General features: G+C 40.1%; 1 protein-coding gene across 1 annotated transcript in view; it reads left to right on the top strand.

Moving 5' to 3' along the window:
* The window catches only part of LOC140229549 (uncharacterized), a 92,110-nt gene that overhangs the window by 42,198 nt on the left and 27,504 nt on the right, over window positions 1-22,408 (top strand). Inside the window, exons 21-34 of the mRNA XM_072309796.1 lie at window positions 1,479-1,823; window positions 3,452-3,580; window positions 5,178-5,300; window positions 6,460-6,576; window positions 8,548-8,689; window positions 9,998-10,329; window positions 10,962-11,102; window positions 12,964-13,080; window positions 15,041-15,172; window positions 16,589-16,930; window positions 18,067-18,216; window positions 19,590-19,700; window positions 20,793-20,912; window positions 22,041-22,169. Of these exons, the coding sequence (XP_072165897.1) occupies window positions 1,479-1,823; window positions 3,452-3,580; window positions 5,178-5,300; window positions 6,460-6,576; window positions 8,548-8,689; window positions 9,998-10,329; window positions 10,962-11,102; window positions 12,964-13,080; window positions 15,041-15,172; window positions 16,589-16,930; window positions 18,067-18,216; window positions 19,590-19,700; window positions 20,793-20,912; window positions 22,041-22,169 (2,430 nt within the window). The remainder of the gene's footprint in view (window positions 1-1,478; window positions 1,824-3,451; window positions 3,581-5,177; window positions 5,301-6,459; window positions 6,577-8,547; window positions 8,690-9,997; window positions 10,330-10,961; window positions 11,103-12,963; window positions 13,081-15,040; window positions 15,173-16,588; window positions 16,931-18,066; window positions 18,217-19,589; window positions 19,701-20,792; window positions 20,913-22,040; window positions 22,170-22,408) is intronic.

Here is a 22,408-nt window from a genome sequence, read left to right as displayed (position 1 = left end):
ATTGAGAAATCCAGTCCACCCGAAATCCTGTTACAATTCCCACAGTTGCAAAGTTCCTACATCCTTTCATTAGCAATATCATAGAACTTCTCAGTAAACTCCTGTTTACAATTCCCACAGTTTAAAAGTAACTATATTCTTTCATTAGCAATGTCAGTGAACTTCCCAGCAAACTGGTCATGTAATAGCCCACCAGCACAATATACCATTTCCTCTAGTAAACCCCCATTAAACTGATACTTAATCCTTTCCTTTGTTCTCCCGGTCAAGCCCAAGTCAATCCAGACTCCTGTATTTACAATTCCCACCGTCAGTCCTTTGTCTAGTTTTATTACAGGTAACCAAAGTAATTCTTACATTAAAGACCCCTTACTGACTAACCCTGATATATCTGACCCTCACATGTTGAGAGGGATCATTCTGGACGCCCCTGTCTTGGGCAGAAGTCCTAAATTGTGCTTCTCCCTAGCCATCAGATATATGGCTATGTTATATATACTTGCTGTCATTCTACGCTGGATATACAGATTGTGTATATCTACTACCAATAAATATACACGCGTATGAACTGAATATCAAACTGTGTACTTGGTATTTCTTCGCGTCTGGACGTACAGTAAGAGTTGTGATTGTACCACGCTACATCACCCGACAAGGGACATACAAATCACGCTCTTACAAAATGTTTATTATCTCAATGATGGAAAATCCATTGCTCTTCCATGCAAGGTTATAATACCTATTTTTCATTTAATGTGTGTGTGTAACTCTCATTTGCGTTTAAGTCATCCACACTGGAAATTGTCGTACGTCCAAATTCACGAAAACATAAATGTTATGCCAACATTTGTCATATCTGTATTTCATTCTGATTGGTTATTTGTTGATTTCACAGCTTGGTGTTTTGTTTCTCTTTTTGTGTTTTGTTCTGTGAAGCTGGCTCATACAGACAAGTTTTAGAACAGTATGAGGAAGATATATATGTGTTTTCTCGTTCCTAAATTTAAGTAGGGAATGATCCAGGGTCTACAGTAGAATATCATTAGTCACTAGTGACTAGCTGACACTGAGTACCACCTGAAAGGCCCATGAACTGTTTTGCATGAATTAGGCTGCTGCTAGGGTTATACTAACATTCGGGCAATGTTGATCACATGTCCAAATTTAGCTAACGATGAGGCTGACATCTTGGTGCCAGTGTGCCCACTTTCAAATCTGGTTTTGCCTTAAAGTACGGTGACAAGGGAGCATGAAGCAAGAGTTGTCAGTGTGCTACCATGTTATTATTTTGTGTATGTGTGTGTGTGATGGCACATAGATTTATGTAAAGAATTATGCAAATATACAGATGACAGCATTAAAGTACCACTTGCTTTGGTTAACCACTATGACTTGTGCAGTTGGAGAGAAACACTACATGCACTGTACACGTATCTGCCTTGAAATATTGGCTGCCTTATTCTTTCCCAATCTTACAGAGGATCGGACCTTTAGTGCTCAGCAGACGCTGGAATTCACTTCGCCACTTTACCCCGATCCTTACCCTGGCAACTTCAGTGATTTCCACTACTCTTTCATGGTCACCGACCCCGCCTACCACGTCTTGTTCGACTTCAACTCCTTCTCCGTCGACGATTTGGCTGTGCTGATTTTCGGTGCTGGCCTGGACCCTTCAAATTTCTCCTCCACGCTGGCAATCTACCACGCGAGGGACGTACCGATGAGAGTCTATGTACCCGCAAGCAAGGTTTGGGTGACCTTTGCTGCTGGGATTGAGCCCGGTGAAGGGTTCCAGGCCACTGTGTCAGCATACACGGCTGGAGGTGAGAAGTCCCCCAATTGGAAAATTAGAGATGGTATAGTTTTGGTTAAGATGGGGCTTCAGGTCTCCAACTTTTTATGAAATATGAAAGAGCATACAATTCTAAGAGGAATTCAGAACTTTATTTGATAAAAATTGGTTTTGAAATGGGTGAGATATCCATAGACTAAGAGCTCCTAATAAAAGGTGTTTATTGGGACCACTTCTCTTACTTTGTTTTTTGGATATCTCAGCCATTTCAAAACTGATTTTTGTATACTCTGAATTCCTCTTAGAATTGTATGCTGTTAAATATTTCATAAGTGTTTGTGATTATCTTTCAAAAAAATTAAAATCTGAATCCTCCATCTCAACCAATACTTTACCATCCCCTTAAAGGGACATTCCTGACAATTTTCATAATTTCACATCATGTAGTACATAAATCGACTATACTCCATGTATAGATTTGTGAAATTTATTGTGGTTCTTGAGCAGAGAAACAATACTTTGAAAAACCTTAAACAAATAACACTGAACAAGGATGATGACATAGGAGGTTCACATATTTCAGAAATGTAGCAGTGTAATTCCATTACAATACTGCTTGCTTGGGAGTTCACCTGTGAATAATCTATGCGTGCCTTCTTCTTTTGTTCTGCTTCCTTGAGCCCCAACTCATGCATTTGTATGGTGACTCTGCCATGTCATCATCCTTGTTCATTGCAATTTGTTCTAAATTTTGAAAATATGCTTATTCTTCATCCCAATTATCACAAATTCTGAAACTCTGTCCTCAGTATTACTAATTTATAGTTGTTCAAATGTAAAAATCTGAAAATCATCCGGAGGTCTCCTTTAAGCAAAAAGTGGAGATCATTAAGGGCTGGCACCACATTGGTTAGTATAACAACACTGCACACTGGCTTTGGTCCGATTGTCCCTGACCATTAAAAATCACTGACGGACCAGTAACTTTTTCAAGAATGGACATAAAACATGTAAAAGTTGGGTACAGACTGGTCCGACAGACAGGTTAGACCAGTAGAAAAAATGGGTTAGTGTGCAGCCCTGATCGTATACAAATGATGCACAGGTCTGAATGCATCAGTCAATTTTTTTTTGTGCTTAAGGTAACTATGGAATGCTTAAATCAGGAGTCATTCTTTAGTCATATTCAGTGATGTAGACAGACTGCAGTACCTTCAAGACATATTCCTTTATTCATTTATTTGCAGAATATTTTAGAATGCAAGGTAGTGTCTTTGTGAAGGTTGATTTGCCTTTGGACTTATTGGTAGATGTGTTTCGGGAGCATTTCATTTACAGAGGAGTTGGGTTTGCAAGAAAATATACACCTTTGGATAACTTTTGCTAGGAAGTAATTAAATATTGCATGATGTGATTCTTTTTATACTGTAGAGGTCAACTCAGTCTACAATACAAAGTTTATCTCATCATGACAAGAGACTCCTGATTTCAGAATTTTTATCAATGTAAATGCCCAAAAGACAGTATCAAAGCTGGACAAATGAAAATATCAATGATATCTCTTTTTGAAACAAAAAGTTTGAAAGGTAGTTCATCTATTCTCAATGATTCATGAGTAATGCATGGAAACCGTTAATTTTTACTCATGTCGCCTGATAGCCATTCCTCCGGTAACATGTGCGGCTAACCAGTGGGCGTGTGTTGATGGACAGACCTGCATCCCAGAGAGCTACCGGTGTGATGGTTACCATGACTGCCCCTCTAATGGCGAGGATGAGCACGGATGCGGTGAGTTTGCAAAATACATCCTGTTCCTTATGGGGGGGGGGGGGGGGGGGCAAGGTGTACTGTGTAGTGATTCTATGGAGAATTACCAAGTCTTTAGAAGCAACAGGTTGAAAATATGCATTGATAACTCCACAAGGATCACAGCCCTCAATGCTATCTTCCTCTCAATTTGGTATACATTTACTTTTAGATTTGTTCTGCTTCATGATTCTTTAATATCATTATACTATGATATTTGTCCTGTAAAAGTGGATATTTTCGCACGACTAATTTTTCGCGCATGGCCGGGTAAGAAGAGTTTCGCGTGTTTTTAATTCAGCGGAATCAAGACATCAACTACTAGAACACACGGCTAGCAAAAATATTCGCGTGCTTTTATTTTCGCAGTAGTTTCTGCTTGCGCGAAATGTGTGAAAATTTCAACACCACGAAAATGTGTTGAAAATCAAGTTGATGTCTTGATTCCGCTGAATTAAAAACACGCGAAACTCTTCTTGCCCGGCCATGCGCGAAAAATTAGTCGTGCGAAAATATCCACTTTTACAGGACAAATATCATAGTATAATGATATTAAAGAATCAGTACATTGTGAACTGCTATATGGCATCTTATGTCAATGATGACAGCATGCAAATTTTATCACAAAGCTAAAAATTGATAACTTTTAAATGGCTCATCCAAAGTCCTGCAAACTCCCTCAGGTATTACTACAATTTTATTTTTTTTATTTGCTAAATCTACACCACCATTTATAAGATGATTCTCCCTTTTAGTATGAATATGCATTGGAAGTAGTAGTATGCTGTAAGATGTTATCCACGGATTTATTTTGGTTATGGTGACACTGCTTGAATCTGTCTTTTCCCTAAAGTTCAGTGTACTGTATAAGCCATAATCGGGAATTCCCAACGATTTTGCGAGTGGTTTAATTCACAATCGTGGAGTCCTGTACTGAACAGAGAAATGTACACGCGTACGTAACATTCACATCGGGATCAGAGTCAATATTTTCGTGTTTCTTTAATTTCGTGAAAGCACCCGAATCACGAAATTCGCAAAAATAAAAACCTCTCGAAATATTCTGCGTATACAGTATCCCCAACAGTCCCACTGGTGAGATTATATTTTGGTTTGATAGTCCTTAATTTTAATCAATGAAGTCTGGCATGGGGAAACTCTGTTGCCAATGCCAAATCTTGGATGCAAAGTATATTGTTTCTCAGTCACACAGATTTGCCAAACATCTAACCAATCAATATGGAGAATGCACATCCAGGGCAGACTTATGGATACGTGTTGTAAAATCAAGTGCTTTGTATCAAGACTGAACTACCTGGTACATCTTTACCTGTTCCAGATATGTTCCTATTAACCCTGTGTGTGCGTTGAGGTTGGCACAGGAATTAAACTCAGTATTTTGCACACTGTCCAATGTGCCTGGCACAGAAAGGATTAACCTGCTGCCTATATAGTTGCATAATTGGGAGTTTTGATTGCCTTGCACTGATTCTATGGGAGAATTACCTTCCTTGAGAGACTATGGGTTAAGCGTTCACAGGATGTCTTTGTATCTGCCATTTGCTTAACCCTACTCCAGCATCTGCCTGCAGAGAATATCAGTTTGAGTGCAGGAACGGCGAGTGTCTGTTCGAACACAGGCATTGCAATGGTATAGCCGACTGCTCAGAAGGCGAGGATGAAGTGGGGTGCTATGATATAGGTAGGTCGATTAAGATATTTCACCCTTTGTGTTCCGTGAGTACCCCTGAGCAGCACAGTTGGGGTTGTGTCAAAAAGAGTCCCCAAAATGATATGAAATCAGCAAGCAAGTGAAGATCGCATGACTGTTTAGGTGTAGAAGAAAAATTACCTCAACAGGAAGTACGCAGACTTGTGTGCAGTTTAAGAACTGGAGTGAAGTAGTGAAAAATTTGTGTGTGCATCACATCTGCATCAAGCACGGCCTGATCTGGGCTCCATTATATCATGAAAGTTCCAATGATAGCAACTCTTGCTGCAGTCTTATGGTAGTTAGTTTAGTGTCATAGTAATAACAGCAGTCCTGTGTTGCGATTGGCTGTTACAAGAAGTTGTCATTCCACCAAGAATGGCTGTCATTACATTTTTCAAGAAATGAGACCTTGGTTTTGCAGTTCCAATGGCGTTCTGTTGTACAGTAACAGTGTGTTGTGTATGATCGTGCGACCATCATAATAGCAAGTGTGATCACTGGGTTGTGTATTACCATGTCAGCGTGATCCAGAGTGCCATGAGTGCAGTGGTATGCAACCAAGCATAAGAAATTAATTCAAGTTAGAAGTACATATAAGCAATTTGATCATTCTTGTAGTTTGATAACTTAGTATGCAACCAAGAGATCTTTGCAATGTGATAAATGTACAAAGGAAGGCTGCTGTGTGTACTGTATTACCGATTTAAACAAAAAAGAGATGTCAATTGAAAGGGCTTTGCTAAAATTATTGGTAAATTTTCCCTTTTTAGTCTTGATCATGCCCCAACTAGAGCAGTAGATATGTGCAGGTACTGTATAGAGCTGTCATTACAGAGATTCATACTGTGATGATATAATAATCTGGTGTTGTTTACTACTTTGCACGCCATATATATGTAGCGAGTCTAAATTTTTGCCACTCGGGACTTCTTGACGATTTTGCTAGTGGTTAAAGTTGCGATCATGGAGCACAGTTATTATTAAGGAAGAAATGTATTTGTGCATGTCACATTCATGGGGGAATCAGAGTTAATATTTTCACGTTTCTAAATGTGTGAATGGCATCTAACTTGTGAATTTCGTGAAAATATACACCTTGTGAAACATAGGCATATTCAGTACTTGTTCTGTGTGTCTTATATGCCAGGTCCCTGTTCGCCATTCCAATATCAATGCGCAAATGGAGTGTGCATACCCGAACAGCAGGCGTGTGACTACTTCTTTGACTGTCCCGATGGCTCTGATGAGTTTCCCTCGGTGTGTGGTGAGTTACATCGCGTTATGCAGCTTGTTGCATTGTGCCTACAGTAATGGTGGATGTATCAGAAATTGTGTATTGTTGCCATAAATTGTTACATCAGGCAGGCTTAAATCAAGTATATGTCCCATTGAAAACAAATGAAGTGTTTTTATAACCAACTGTGAAAAAGAAATTAAAGTAATCTGTCTCCATGATGTGCACATCAGCTTGCTGTTTTAACAGACCTTATCGTGACAACGTCTGGAGAACAAAAGTCCTCTAAAATTCCAATAAAACAACAGGAGAGAGTGAGAGGTACCATTTGAACAGATGCACACTGAAAACCTTACACGGGTACGTTTCCACAAAGGGGTGTGTGCGTCCACTGATGCGACTACCATGCCTACCGGCCAGTGCCACCTATTGTTCTAGATTGTGCTCATACAATCACTGATGTCAACTACATAGAGATTAGTGGTTATAATCCATACTTGTGATTGGTACATGGCGTGTCAATCATTCTCTGTCTGGAATGTTGCACATGCGTGTTGAGTGTATCAAAGGAATGTTACTGCAGTAGTGTGCTGATAGAAGGGCAGTCAGGGCAGTGCGCTGGTAATGTCAGGGGATTACAGCTCGTTATTCCGAAGGTTCGTTATTCCGAAGGCTCTTCAGTCCGAAGATTCCTTATTCCAAAGGTTCGTTTTTCCGAATTTCATTTTAGGATGAACAAATCTTCGGAATAACGAACCTTCGGAATAACGCCACAAATGTTCGGATTAACGAACCCTTTTTCATTTTCGGATTAACGAACCTCCAGGTATAGGGAATTTGCGTGTTTCAGATTAACGAACCTTCGGAATAACGAACCTTCGGAATATTGAACCTTCGGAATAACGAACAGCACCCATGTCAGGGTAATGCTTGGGTAGAATGTGGCAAAAGTTACTGTGATAACGTCTGAACAAAATTTTGTGAAGACCTTTTCAACACACAGGGTGAAGAAAGACATTACCCTGACTTTGCCACAGGAGCTCTAGTTTGAAAGGCTCTAGCTGGTAAAACCAAGGAGGTTCAAGAGAATGGAGTCATAACTGTCTTATATCCTTTGAACCCATGTTTGATGCCGCCACTGGAAAATATTTGAAGCATGTGCCAAAATGGATCTGCCGCTCAGATAGGAATACAATTGACAATTGACAATTGCATAATCACCAACCACTTTCTAAGGAAGATACGTCTTTGTGATGATAATTACTTTTTGCCATCCCTACTTATAAAACTTAGGTGATATATTATAATGGTAAAGACCCGGGGATGCACAAATAGAAACTGCGCAAAAAATGATGAAATAAAAATGAAAATTACTTGACTGGCCATGCCTGGCCGCTAATCTGATATATTTAATAATACAGAATTATACTTATAAGATTATTCCATTTCAGTTTTATTTGTCGGAATCAAGTGGAAAAGTGATAAAACCGGCTTCCCAGGAGGGTAGAGTTTGAAACACTTTCAGATGATACAGCTCTGATTTACACTTTTGCTCATATTTCTGGACGGGATTGACTTTTGTTTTATGCTTTATCATTAAGTGAGATTTCATTTCATTTAATGAATGAACAAGCAAAATATGGCCAACATTATTTCAACGCTCAAAAAGAATCTTCAGATTGTTTAGCAAGACGGTGGCATCAAACCGGGCATCAAAGGCACAAATGCACCTGTGTAATTCTTTTGTACATCAATAGAAAAGTGACAACTGTTTGAATAATTACAGCCAGTTGGAACTTCATCTCTTAAACCTCCTTGGTAAAACAGGGCTTTATTCTCTTCACCCTGTGCCCCCCAAACTGGCATCAACCCCCACACGTAAGTACACACACATCAACATCAATGTATTCTCTCTCTCTTGCCTGTACCATCTTCCATCTCTTTCTGTTATGAAATTTACTCTGTATCGCTCTATCATTCAATCTGCACATGTACTGTCAGGTGAATGCAATGCGTTGGACGAGTTCAGCTGCGACTTTGGAAACTGCATTCCCTCCTACTGGGTCTGTGACTTCTACTACGATTGTTTGGGCGGAGAAGACGAGTTCTACTGTGAGAACAGGCACGGAGCGGGTAAGACCACGTTTGAAGTAAATGCATACCATTACGATTTTACGTACTCCCATTGCGTATTCTCTTACGCCTTTAAATGAGGGAGGAGTTACATATTATGTATTTCCCAACTCCAGTCTTGACCCGTTGAGGACGGCTTGATTTTGCTTCAACACACATTTCCCATAAAACCCTGTCTGAGTATACTCAGGACTGGTCCTCAATGGATTAAATTTTGTCTATTTGTGATACTGTACAGTACAATTGTATTTCTGTATTTGATGTTTTTAAGCCATACACTAGGGAAGGCTTCATTTCCTTACATCATCCCTTTGGGTGCTTTGAGTGCTGAATGGCACAGAAACCCCAGCATTATACACCCTGTCCAAAGTACCTCGCGCAGAGCAAAGATAGTACGGTAGATAACAAGATACGAAGGCGCGCCATAAAAATGGACACATAATGGCTACCCTACATGACGATACAAAAGAGAGCTAAGTACTAAGTCAGTACACCTAGAAACATCACTCATTTCTAAAGGTAGTGGTATTTTTATTATCTTAAAAAGATTTAAAAATTATAGTCGTAGCTTTTTTTTGATTAAGGGGATTAGTTTGAAGAACGAGATTTTAAAGTAATACGGATTATTTCGTGGAGGTAAAAATTTGGCAACAACATGATCTCACAATCAAAACGCTTGATAAACAACAACAACATCTTCAAATACAGCGCGTCTCAGGCAAAGACTCACATCACCTGAGACGCGCTGTCCCTGAAGCCGTTGCTGCTGTTTATCAAGCGTCAAGGCAGCGCGTCTCAGGTGATGTGCGTAATACGCTTGAGGACCGCGTGCTGTCCATTTGTTTTGTACAGGATTAGCGCGCACTTTCGTGTCTTATTAGTTAAGCGTCTTTGGCGCAGAGAGTGTTAAAGGGAATATCAGGAAGAAAAATTGGCAGAGCTGCAGCCTTAGCAATGTTTTTTTTTTTTTTTTTCCGAATTACTGAATTCTGGCATCACTTTGTTTTTATTGCAACTGACTGACATCAGTTTAGGGCAATTTTGTTGTTCATTTGCTACAATGTTTTCTTTTTCTTAGAATAAGGGATGGGGGGGGGGGGGGCAGTCCTGTGCTATAGACATCACTAAAGTATGTCTCTTGTGTCTCCTATGTAATGATCCAGTTTTAGCTTCAAAGAGATCACTATTATCCAAGCCACTTCTACCCCCCCCCCACCTCACACACATCACACCCTACTTTGCTGTTGCTGATAGATGACAACATTGAGGTTTCATCATCTTATCCTTGCTCTTTGGCATGTAATGTAGAAGTTGTAAGCCTGGCCATGCATGAGCGCTACAACATCACCTCGCCAAACTGGCCCGACACGCCCGACCCCAACATCTACCAACTCTGGCAGATTTCCGGACCCGAGGGCACCGTCATCCACTTCGACTTCCTGGACTACGACCTCGGGCTCCAGTCGTTCCTGGTCGTTTTCGATGGCCACGACGTCTCCAACCATTCGACGGCATTTGCCCACAGCTTCTACCGCTTCAATCCAGTCATCCTGTTGTCCCACACAAATCAAGTTTCCATCGCCTACCACAGCGGGGAGTACGTGGGCACCAGGGGCTTCTATATCTCCATGGTAGCCGTAAATCCTGATCGTGAGTACCACCACTGATTTGTCCTTTCATCCACTCTTCTCCCCCCTGGCCCCCAACTCAGGCGGTCAACCGTACACATATGCTTGATTCAGATTCTTAGAGATACCCCCTTGAAGGATGGGAATGGATGAGGATTCAACACCCTATCGCACCCTTTTGGAAGAGCTCTGAAGCAGCAAATTACCCCTGTCACAGACTTTGGGGGGTTTGAAACTAACCCTATTCGAAATCCCATTTCAGGATTATTCGGTTAAGATTTCCAAAGTGCCCTTAATTGAAAAAATTTGAGAAAAATACCAAAAGACCCCCTATTTCAATGATTTTTCAGGATTTTTTCCTCTGAATTGAGCCCCTAGAAGATATCCCTTACCTGAAAGGTCAAGAACGTGTATGCGGTACAAATGATCACCTGAGTGGGGTGGGGGCAAGAGTTTATCCCTGCCAAATTGACTGCACGAGGGAGATGTTCCAGATGGATTAAAAACTAATTGCTATCCTTTGATGTCATGAATGACACTGCAGAGTAGATCTGACCACATTTGCTGTCTCAGAATAATGTGACACATAGGGGGTTTTCACCATGGCACATAAAGAGTTTACCGGTATCAATTTATTTTCCCTCTATCTACCAGACCATCAACATCCGGACTGTGAGGACACAGCGTACCAGTGTGCCGAGGATGGGGAGTGTATCCCAGAGTATTACTACTGTGACGGTTTCTATGACTGCCTCACTGGAGATGATGAATATAACTGCACCTACCCAGAACCCGGTGAGCCACTTGATGTTGATAAGTGTCAAATCTCTGTGATAGTGATCAGTCTTGAACAAAGACTACTGTATACGCCAAATTTTTTGTGAGGTTTTTATTTTCGCGAATTTCGCGAGTCAGCTGCTACTCGCGAAAATTAAAACACGCAGAATTATTTACTCTAATGCCAATATGAATGTGATGTACGCTTTACATTTCTCCGTTCAGTACACAACTCCACGCTTGCGAATTTAACCACTCGCGAAATTGTCGGGAGGTCCCGATTCGCCAAAATTCAGACTCACAAAATATATGGCGTATACAGTAACCAACCAGTGAGAAAATTTATATGTATGTCCTTAATTATGGGACAACATTTTAAAGGTATATGTGTAGCATGATACTCACCAAATGAACTTTTCAAAAGACAATATTCCAAATGGATCAATGTGGGATTGGGAACCAGTGATGGATTTTCCAGTATTCCAGGAAGTATTTTAACAATTCAACAGAGAATGCTAAAGCCATTTCCCATTTTCGAGATGACAGGCCTGTGCATTGCACTTATTTTAGAGGAGGTGATATTTTCATGAGTTACTAATTTGATTTAATTTAATTAAATTTTATCTATTCATTTCCAATTTTGACAAAGAATATAAGTGTACAAAACCTGTCTTGCTTAATAAAGCAATATACATATTCTAAATATGTCAGAATGTAGTATAATCACACAATAGATTGTGACGCCCAGATGCATGATATCCACTATTAAGTAAACAATGTTGAAAATTGAGGGGAAGCTAAATAGCAGGTCTTGTAATATGCATTCACCTCAAAGCCATTATTAATAAGGTATCCAAAAATGTTACCTACTGAGAAATGTGACAACACATTGGACATCATTGACAAAACTAAAACTGCTACGATGCCCTGTACAATAAGAGATAGTGTTCATTTTCATAGATGTCTGTTGACTCATATTTTGAAAACTTTAAGTTTACGAGAAATGCTTGCCACATACAATAGACACCAGGGCAATCTGTACACAGTTCGTGGTATCTCTTGGGACGAAAAATCAAGAAAAAATGGTTCAGATCGTTTTGAATTGACTTTGATGTCTGACTGCTAAACCAACCTATATTGCCATTTTGCAGCATTTCATTTAGTGTAACTTGTCTCTCTGTGTCTCTTTGCCCGCATGTCTGTTTGTCTGCATGTCTGTCTGTCTGTGTGTCTGTCTGTCAGTCTGTTTTTGCTAGGCTCCTGAAAAAAATCTATATTTCGGTCTCCCTTTGTAACATGACAAGACTTTTACTTCTTACATGGACACCATATAGAATGCTTGTCTGTATTTGTGCTTGCCATCTGTTGATAACCCATGGTGGTCCACGAGGGGGTTCAGCATGTCGCTGCGACATGCTGAAATTCTTTTTCAACGTCCTCAAAAGTCAGCTACACGTTGTGCAACATCCTCAAGATTTTGCAACAAGCTCAAAATAAAATGTATTCAAACATGTGAAAAATGTGCGAAACATAAGTAACATCAAACTACCTTGTACTTAGATATTTTTGTGCAAAACGTGAGAGAGAACATTGAATCTCAGCAGCACAAAGAGGGATAAGCTGTAAAATATTGCATACTACCTGCTCGTGATGTGCGCTCAGTGCACATACAATTTCTGCAGTATCCTCAGATTCTGAGCTACATAGCAACATGCTCAAATTTCAAGTTGTGGACCACCCTGGATAACCTATGTGTCTAACTGTGTCTCCTCATTCATGTGTCTGGGCAGGATCATTAGGAATTCTAAATTTATAATTTGTTTGTCTGTCTTTGTGACTTCGTGACCCAATCTGTGTTAATGATATCTTTTCCCCGCAGGAACATGTGGCACATACTCCAGTGAGTACCAGTGTCAGGGTACAGACATCTGCATCCACGCTGACTTCCGCTGTGACTACAGATCCGACTGCCCCGAACACGATGACGAGTTCAACTGTAAGTGACTTTGGCCAGTTTTCTTTGAATTGGGTAATTATCTTATTGGTCTGTATTGAGACTTGGTGGAAACCTGGTGGTGACTCGATAGCAGGGCTGCACACTGACCCATTTTTTTCTACTGGTCCAACACGTGCCTGTTGGACCGGTAGGTATCTAGTTTTTCCATTTTCTCTAGTCCCAACCTGAAACTTTAGCGACTGAGAAAAGGGGGGGGGGAATGGGGAACAAAACTTGTAACCATTAAGAGTTCCATTCCCTTGTTCAGTGGGATGGGGACCCCTGCGATTTACATGCGGTTTAGACCTGGTCGGAATAAAGGAGTGCACACGCACATTCTTTCCCTGGTTGGCAACACTTATTGATCGACTCTTGCTCTGCTTTCAAGAAAATTTCCACGAGCCGGCCTAGCTGGCATGGCATTGGTGTCAAGTTTCCCTCTCATCCAGCATGATGCATTGAATAAAAATATGGGATTTTGACTCAGACAGGCCATATGTGAACACATCTGTTATCCAGACAAATCTGATACTATCATGGGCATAAAACTTGTTGAACGATGTGATTGTTCTTCTGTCATACCTTCATCGGACTTGTGTTTTTTTTGACTAGCCCCGACAAAGATATATTTTTTTACTGGTCATGTCTGACCAGCATTCCTGAAAAGTTACTTGCCCGACATTGATTTTTACTGTTCTGGACCGTTGGGCAGGCGCCAGTGTGCAGTCTTGTCTAGTCTTTGCTGGCTTATAGCAAGATGTCAGTGTATGTTGACTTACGTTGTTTTGCCAAATAACAGTACGTGTAGATGCGCGGAGCTTGGATAACTGCATTATGTACATCGTTTTACCAAATTACATCAAATAAATGCTGATTGAGAGTGTGCTGGCAAAACAACATATCTCTGTAAACTGTTCTGCATATCTTTAAAAAAAAATAATAATTGTTTTGGATATAAACTCCAAATTTTATTGTCCGAAAATTGAAATTCTTTTTGCCCAATTGATCGTGGGCCCGGCAGCCACTGAGCAGCGCCAGATCGACATTGCTCTAACCTTTTCAACTGTTGAACGGCAAACAAGGTAGCAGAACTCCCATCTTTTAACGTCTTTTTGGTATGACGCGGCCGGGGTTCGAACCCACGACTTCCCGATTGTGAGGCAGCCGCTATACTTACATTGTACTGAGCCAACACATCATATTGAAACGAAACATCATTATCGTACATTATTTTACCGTTGGTAATACAAGAATGCTGCCCACTTCTTGTAGACAATGTATCTGTAAGAATGATTCAACTTGAGTGAAATAAGACAGCATTTACTACTGTCAAACCAGATACATTTGGGACATGAAATTTTTTGGGAATTAGAGCTGACAACCTTTTTTGCGGAATGAAATTTTTGCAAATTTTCACTGACATTCAGTGTATAATGTAGGACAGAACTTTTGCGTGCATTTAAATTTCTGGGAATCTTGCATGGCTATTTGCAAACTTTCCAAAAAATTTCAAGTTTCACAGTTCTGTGCAACCGTAATGCTGAAAATCTTGGATGTATCTCAGAAGTACCCAAATGGACATATTGTCAGCTGAGAACCAGAAGAGCGTTATTGCATTCTTAGTTTTGAGCGTAAATAAAAACAATGGTCAATTTTCACGAAATAAAAAGTTTACTTAATCAGAAGTGGGTAGATTTAATAGCATTGTTCCAAATATTGGGTAAAATAGTGCCCTTGTGGTTTAGATTTAGAACATTTTACTGAAAATGAAAATGTAACTTAAGATTGCCCCCATAATATACAGAGGAGATCAACCTCTGAAACCCAATATCCATAATTTAATACCCCCCTCCCAAATTGCAGTTACGCCCTTCTGGTTCTCAGTCGACGATATGTTGTTCTGCCAAATCATTGCCTTTATGTACACGTGTACCTTCCTGTCTCTGTGTATTCCTGCCAGGTACGTGTAAAGAAGGTGAATTCTCCTGCCCAGGCACCGGCCAGTGTCTCCCGGCTCACCTTGTCTGTGATTTCTACTATGACTGTATCAACAGCACAGCCGATGAACTTGCCTGCCCAGAACCTGAGCTAAGTTAGTACTTGCTAGTATGTCTCAAAAACTAGAGGGGGGAAATCATTTTGAGGCAATTTGCTGATTTTAGATGTTCGTTGTGTTCTGATTGAGTTATTCTATTTTTTTTTCTACATGTGTAAAGTTTGGAAGCATGAAAGTTAGTGTAAGCTGTATTCAAAAAAAAGTTCTGTACACCAAAAATTTGTTTTCCCATTTTAACCTGGGTTTTTTCAGTTTTCCAAGGGAGAAGTTTATACCAGCATTGGTGAAAATCAAACTTTTATGAAACTTGAAGAAAATTGGTCAAAAGTAGAAGTGTAGATTTGATGCACTCCATCTTAATCATGAATCAAAAGTGATTAAAGAGTTTATTAAATTATTTATGAGTATTGTAAGTGAGAGAAAGCACAGAAACAGCTTTTTGAACAGTCCTGAAAATCCTTGAATCCCCTTAACCCATTGAGGACGGTTTGATTTTGCTACAACAAGCATTTTCCATAGAAGCTTGCCCGAGTATACTCGGGACTCATCTTCATTGGGTTAAACCAGCTTTTTTGAAAGCCTGCCTTTCTGGAATGTCGCTGTCACTTCTGTTATTATCATTCATTTGACCAAGCAATACACTACTGTATACGCCAAATATTTCGCGAGGTTTTTATTTTTGGGAATTTCGCGAGTCAGGTGCTATTTGCGAATTAAAGACATGCAAAATCTCCGTTTAGTACAGGAATCCATGATCGGGAATTTAACCACTTGCAAAATCGTTGGAGATTCCCGATTCGCGAAAATTTAGACTCGCGAATTTTGTATGGTGTATACTGTATATTAGTACCATTACAGTGCATAACAATGCAATACAATACAATACAATACAATGCATAACACAGTGAAATGACACAGGACACTTAAGAAAGAAAACAGTTTGGAATAAACTATTTGCAAAAGCAAATGTGTAAAATTAGAGCAGTATGTTGTGAAAGTGTTTGAAACTATAATCTCCTGGAAAGCTGATTTTATCACTTTTCTGCCTAAGTCTGACAAATAAAACTGATGTGCATTTAATCTACTAGTATATTTCTTTATAAATTAGTGTGTCAAATTAGTGCCTGGAAATGTCCAGTCAAATGATTTTGATTTCAGTTTTATTAATCTTTGCACACTTTCTATTTGTGTGTCCCCATGTCTTTACCATTATGTATGGCTCATTTGTTTTTAAGCGTAAGGATAGCAAATAGTAATTACCTTCATGAAGGTTTATCTATCGTAGAGATTGGCTGGTCATTATGCAAGGAGACATGAGTCAGATGTCTTCATATCTGTGAGGCATCGTCAGTTTGGCTTATACTTCAAATATTTTTGAGTGGCCTCTTCATGCCAGCTAGTGCTTGTGACATTGAAGACCAAAAGTTAATGCTCTGTTTTTTCTCCTCCTAGTGCTCTACCAGCCGAACGAAACGCAGATAATCACTATCCAGTCTCCTAACTACCCCAACAACTACGACGCGAGGTCGTACATCGTCTACCTGTTGCAGGGGCCGCAAGATTACCGCTTCATAGTCCGTTTTGACGAGTACGATGTCGACTGGAAGGGTTTCCTGACTTTCGGCTCCACTCTGGACTACGACGACCATGACAACGCCTTCTCAGTGTACAATCACCATGACGAACCCAACATGCTGTACACGCCCACAAATACCTTTTACATCCAGTTTTATGGTGGCCCATACGGCAGGTCACGGGGGTTCCAGTTGACTGTGCAGGCCGTTTCGATTGAAGGTATGCCACGTTTGTTGAACAAATAGGAGTTGAATGCCCAGAAACTATGTTTTACTTTTAAGTCCAGTTGCATGCTTGACATTAACTTGCCACACGTCTATACATGTATTCAGGTGTGTAGAGATCTGTCTATTTGTTTGAAGAGATTCAAGTATATCAAGCCTGGCTCAAACTTTAACCTTTTTTTTTTAATGCCCTGTGTATCCCTTCATGCTTGATCATTTTCTTTTGTTTTTAGACAAATGGCCTTATTCCTCTTCAATCATGACATGGACATTTGTATTCTGATGTTTATATGTACATGGTTGTATATGACAGGGCCCCCCCACAAACCTGAAAAAATAAGTCACCAAATATAGAAATCTCTCGTTTTTGTCCTCATTAACCTTTCCAGACTTTAAGCTTTGCAATGCTGTTCAATTGTCTCACCCTATTTCTCAACTAGTCGCCTTATATCTGCTTATTTCAAGGCTTTCCCGTCTGCGCGTATATTGCTAGTGCATGGTGGCAGGCTGCATGTGATGATGATAGAGAATTCAAATACTCCAGCTAAATCCAGTCAAAAATCCAATCCAATGCAATTTAACCCAATCCATTCCAATCCAATCCATCTAGTTCAGTTCTATCCAATCCAGTCAAATCCGTCCAATCCAGTGCACTCCAATCAGTCTAATACAATACAATCATTTCAATCCAATCCAATCCATCAAGTCCAATCCAATCCATCAAGTCCAATCCATCAAGTCCAATCCATCCAATGCAACCCAATCCAATGCAATCCATCCAATCAAATCCTATCCAATGCAGTGCAATTCAATTCACTCCAATCCAAATCAATCCAGTCCACTCCAGTCCAGTCCAATCCATCAAATGAAATCCAATGAAATCCATTCTAATCCATTCCATTCCAATCCAATCCAATGTAAGCCATCTAATCCAATGTGATCCTAGCTGATCCAATTCAGTCCAGTCCAATCCATCCAGTCCAGTCCAGTCCAATCCATCCAATCCAATACAATCCAATCCATCCAATCCAATCCGATCCGATCCAATTCAATCTAATACAATCCCATCCAATCCAATCCAATCTGATCCAATCCAATCCAATCACTTGTTCTTTGGGTACTATTTCCTAGATGTTCCTACCCAGCCCCCGGTGCCAACCTGCCCTGCAGGGGATTTCACCTGTTTCGATGGCACCTGTCTACCAGGAATCTTTGAGTGTGACGGTCTTACGGACTGTTCTCCCCAAGGGGAAGATGAGCACAAGTGTTTTGCCAGTGGAGGTGAGGTTTTCAAGTCCATCTAATTTCAAGGGATGGTATAGTTTTGGTTGAGATGGGGTTTTCAAATTTTAATGTTTTGCAAGATATTTAGAAAACACTTCTGAAATATTAAAGAGCTTTAAGTAATACAATTCATAGAGGAATTTAAGGTTTATTTAATGAAAATAGGTTTTGAAATGGCTGGAATATCAAAAAAGTAAAATGAAGCTGTCCTTGTAAAAGGTTTTTCCCACCTTTTTTTTGGACCTCTTTGTTTTTGGATATCTCAGCCATTTCAAAACCAATTTTTATCAAATATACTTTGAATTCCTCTTAAATTTGTGTGCTCTTTCATATTTATTCTATAGGAGGTTTCTCATTACTTCACCAAAAAAAAAAAAAAAAAAAAATGGAAACCTCAAGCCCAGTTTCAACCAAAACTATGCCATCCCTTCAAGTTCCAGGCTAGTTGAGTTGTCATTTGGAAAAGAAGTCTTCTTGCCTATGGTCACATTACACGGCACAATGTGTAAAAAGCGCACACCTACATTTGCTACTCAGAGAACAGACCATATGTGACCCTGCATCACAAAACCAACAAAAAGTCACTGGAAAAGGATTTTTACTTCAGGGCAGATTCTGAAAGAGCAGACTCTAAGCTTGGAAATGATGTATAACTCAATACAACTGCATCTTCCCAACCTGTCCAAATGATGGAAAGAAAGTATACACTCTGGAAAAGTCCCTGCTGAGAATAGAAGCTGTGACATTTAGGGTCTAAGCAAGGACTTAATCTGACCAAATAACCCACTGTGTAATAAATGAGACCAAAAAAAAAAAAAAAACAGGATGTAAAGCTCTTTTAGTAACCACAATGAAGGAATTATTCGAATAAGCTCAAGTTTTTCACATTCATTAAAGCAGATTCTGTCTATGTCTGATGCAAATACTGAAATGCTCAATACAGCAGCGCTAACATTTCAAAAGTTATGAGATTAGAAAGTGAACAGTTTTTATAGGGTTTTTATCAAATGAAAAGGGGTCTGCCAGACATACATGTACCTGATAACACCATTTGAAAAAAATAGTGTTTTGTGAAAAACTGCTAAAAACATAATTTCCTATTTGTTTTTGAACCCAAACTGTAGAATTGCATAGTAGGATTGCCCTTCTAGAAAATATGAAGAAAAAAAAAGAAAGAAAATTGACTAGGTTCACCCATTTCATCTGTTTAAAGTCCTCAAGCAAAATCTGGTTTACACAAGACTTGGTGTAAAATATTACTTGTCGGATTCACTCTGTTTATGAAAGCCAACATGAAATTTGGTACAGACTTGCACTCTAATGCTTCAATCTCTCCCCCCCCCCCTCTACATACACCATTCATTCAACAGGAGGCTGTAGGTCACACCAGTTCACCTGTAACAATGGTCAGTGTATCCATAGCGACTGGCGATGTGATGGCATCAGTGACTGTTCGCTGGGGGAGGATGAGGAAGGCTGCCGTGAGTATACAGGATTTACTACATACGCAATAATTATATCTTAATGAAATTTGAATATTTTCATGAGCTGGGTGCTTATTTGCAAACAGGTGAAAATATTAACTCTGCTGACAACATGACTTCAACGTGCACATGTACATGTACTAGTATGCGGTACCTATAGTGTTAGTATCACATTTACTATAATTTGTTATAGTGCTAAATTGTCATCACACAACCCACACGGGTGGGTCCAGGAATTTCGTAAAGGGGTGGGGGGAGGGAGGGGTGGAGCACATTTACTACATTACAATGAGAGTGCACACGCCCCCATTTTTCATTTTATTTCTTTTGTTTGCACAAAAAAATTAGGGATGGGGGCGCACGCCCAATGTGCCCCCGCGCGTTGATCCGCCACTGCACTACACACACATACATAATCAAAACTTGTGACATTCTGGCACTGTGCCAATGATAATTGAAAGACAAGTCCCGTCACTTCACACAGTGAAATGGGAAAAGCAGAGGCTCCAACCCCAAGCACCTTCTGATCTGGAGATTCTCCCCCCTGAAACCCCTAGCAAACGGGAGACTCTAACTTGATGTGCGCGAAGCGCCAAGTTCCTTGTGGCCGGGGTCCACCTCTAGGGTTCTAGATGTTATCTCTTGCTATAATAATAAGGCTTATTTTTCAACATACGATGACACTAAAGTAAGAAATCATTTCAAGCGGGAGAAATTAAAGCTTAAACGGGAGGACAGGAGATTTTGCAAAAATGGGCTTTTGGCGGGAGATCTCTTGTCGAAAGCGGGAGAGTTGGAGTCTGTGGAAAAGTATCAGTTCTTGTGGCATCAGTGTCAGAACAGTACTATCTGGACACTATATGTATTAAGTACAGCTGTACAGGTGTACGATATGTGAGTGTACTTACTCTCGAAGTAAAGAGCAAAATATAACATTCAGTGTTATGCCCTCATGCCAAGCAAAAACTTTACATTTGGCATTTGACACGAACGATAGAAATATTCCACTTTGAGTCAAAGCGGTAAAATGGAAGGAAAATTCTGATGTTTTGCCTGATAACTTCTGTCATTTCTTCCACACACCTGCAGCATTCCAGTGCTTTGGGGTGAGTCAATACACCTGTGTGCAGAGTGAGGAGTGTATCCCATCCTTCTTCCAGTGTGACTATTACCCAGACTGCACCTTTGGGGAGGACGAGACTGACTGTGGTGAGTAGGATTCACCCTTTATGTGCCCAGGGGGGTGTTTCACAAAGAATTTAAGTCAAACTTATAATTAAAGATGACTGAAAAATTATGGTATGCCACTGGTTTCCCTGTTCAATTTTATTTGCGTTATCACCACCCACTTCACATTATCATTATTGTTTGCGGAATGATTCCTTTGTTATTTATTTTACCTTGTATTATCAATGGTTCCATGTAAAAAGTCTTGAAAATCTTAATTTTCATTAAAAAAATGAGCAACATTGAAGATACATACAGCATACCATGATTTTTAGTCAATCTTAAATTTCAAGATCAACTTGGGTTCTGTGTGAAACAGGCCCCAGGCATGGAGCTTGACTGGCCAAGCTTGAACTATCAGTGTCATGTAATCCATCCAAATGAGATCTTTGTAGAGTCAGCAAGCACACTCTGGTGTAGCAATGTACTTTCAGTCCAGTAGAGCTACCATAGTCAAATGAGATGGGCTAGGGAGATTAGGTTGTATGGGCCATTAGATTCCAGATATTGTTGCCAGTTGGTCAAGAGAGCTGTCCAGCATGCCTTCCAGTTACCAGACGTTGTAGTGATCGCTCATCAAGTACAGAACAGATTGACCTTCTTGGCTCTGACCATAGCTTTATGATTAAATGCATGTACACAATGAATGTATCTAGTATGGCTTCTTAATTTCCAGAAGATGAATTTTGAAGTATGTGTATGTGTGTATCAGTTTTGATTAAAATTGAATATGTCCACATCTCATTGACTTAGAATGGAAATGACAGTAGACTTCAACATACTACGCATGAATCAGGCTATTATAAGGGCAGATAATTTTGATTATTAAAAAGTTCTAATTGCCCCAGAATCTCCCTTTATAGGTTGCTGTCCCCCATCAGACAGCTACATTACAGGCTGCTTCATGTTTGTTTGAAGACATGAATAGAATTGATATGGCTGGAGTAAGCTCTCTATATTAAGCTGACATTCAGGCCTTGGTCCATGATATCCGAAATGATGTTGTGAGCGTTGCATAATTTATTTGCCTTCTCTCAAAAAAGCATTTGTTTCAACAGTTGAGAAAAACCCAGATGCTTTAATTTGTCTTCCTTCTCAAACATTTTTCAGGAGAGTGCACCGAGGGTTACTTCAATTGTTCAGATGGCGCCTGCGTACCAGACTACTACGTGTGCGACGCCTACTACGACTGCTTGACGAGAGCTGATGAGATGAACTGTGGGACTCCCATGAACACTAGTAATATGGCACCTTCAAATCACATGAGTGACATTGTCTTAATTTGGCCATCTTTAGTTTCAATGGCAACTTTTATTATGCCTCCGCCAACGAAGTGGCCGGAGGCATTATGTTTTCGGGTCGTCCGTCCGTCCGTACGTCCGTACGTCCGTACGTCCGTACGTCCGTACGTCTGTACGTCCGTCCGTCCCGTTTTGTTTTTGTCAATATCTCAAGAACCGTGTGGTGGTTTTGCATCA

This window comes from Diadema setosum, chromosome 6 (assembly GCF_964275005.1).
Source record: "Diadema setosum chromosome 6, eeDiaSeto1, whole genome shotgun sequence".
Lineage (NCBI taxonomy): Eukaryota > Metazoa > Echinodermata > Echinoidea > Diadematoida > Diadematidae > Diadema > Diadema setosum.
The sequence above is the reverse complement of the archived record's forward strand: the minus strand, read 5'-3'. Positions and strand labels throughout refer to the sequence as shown.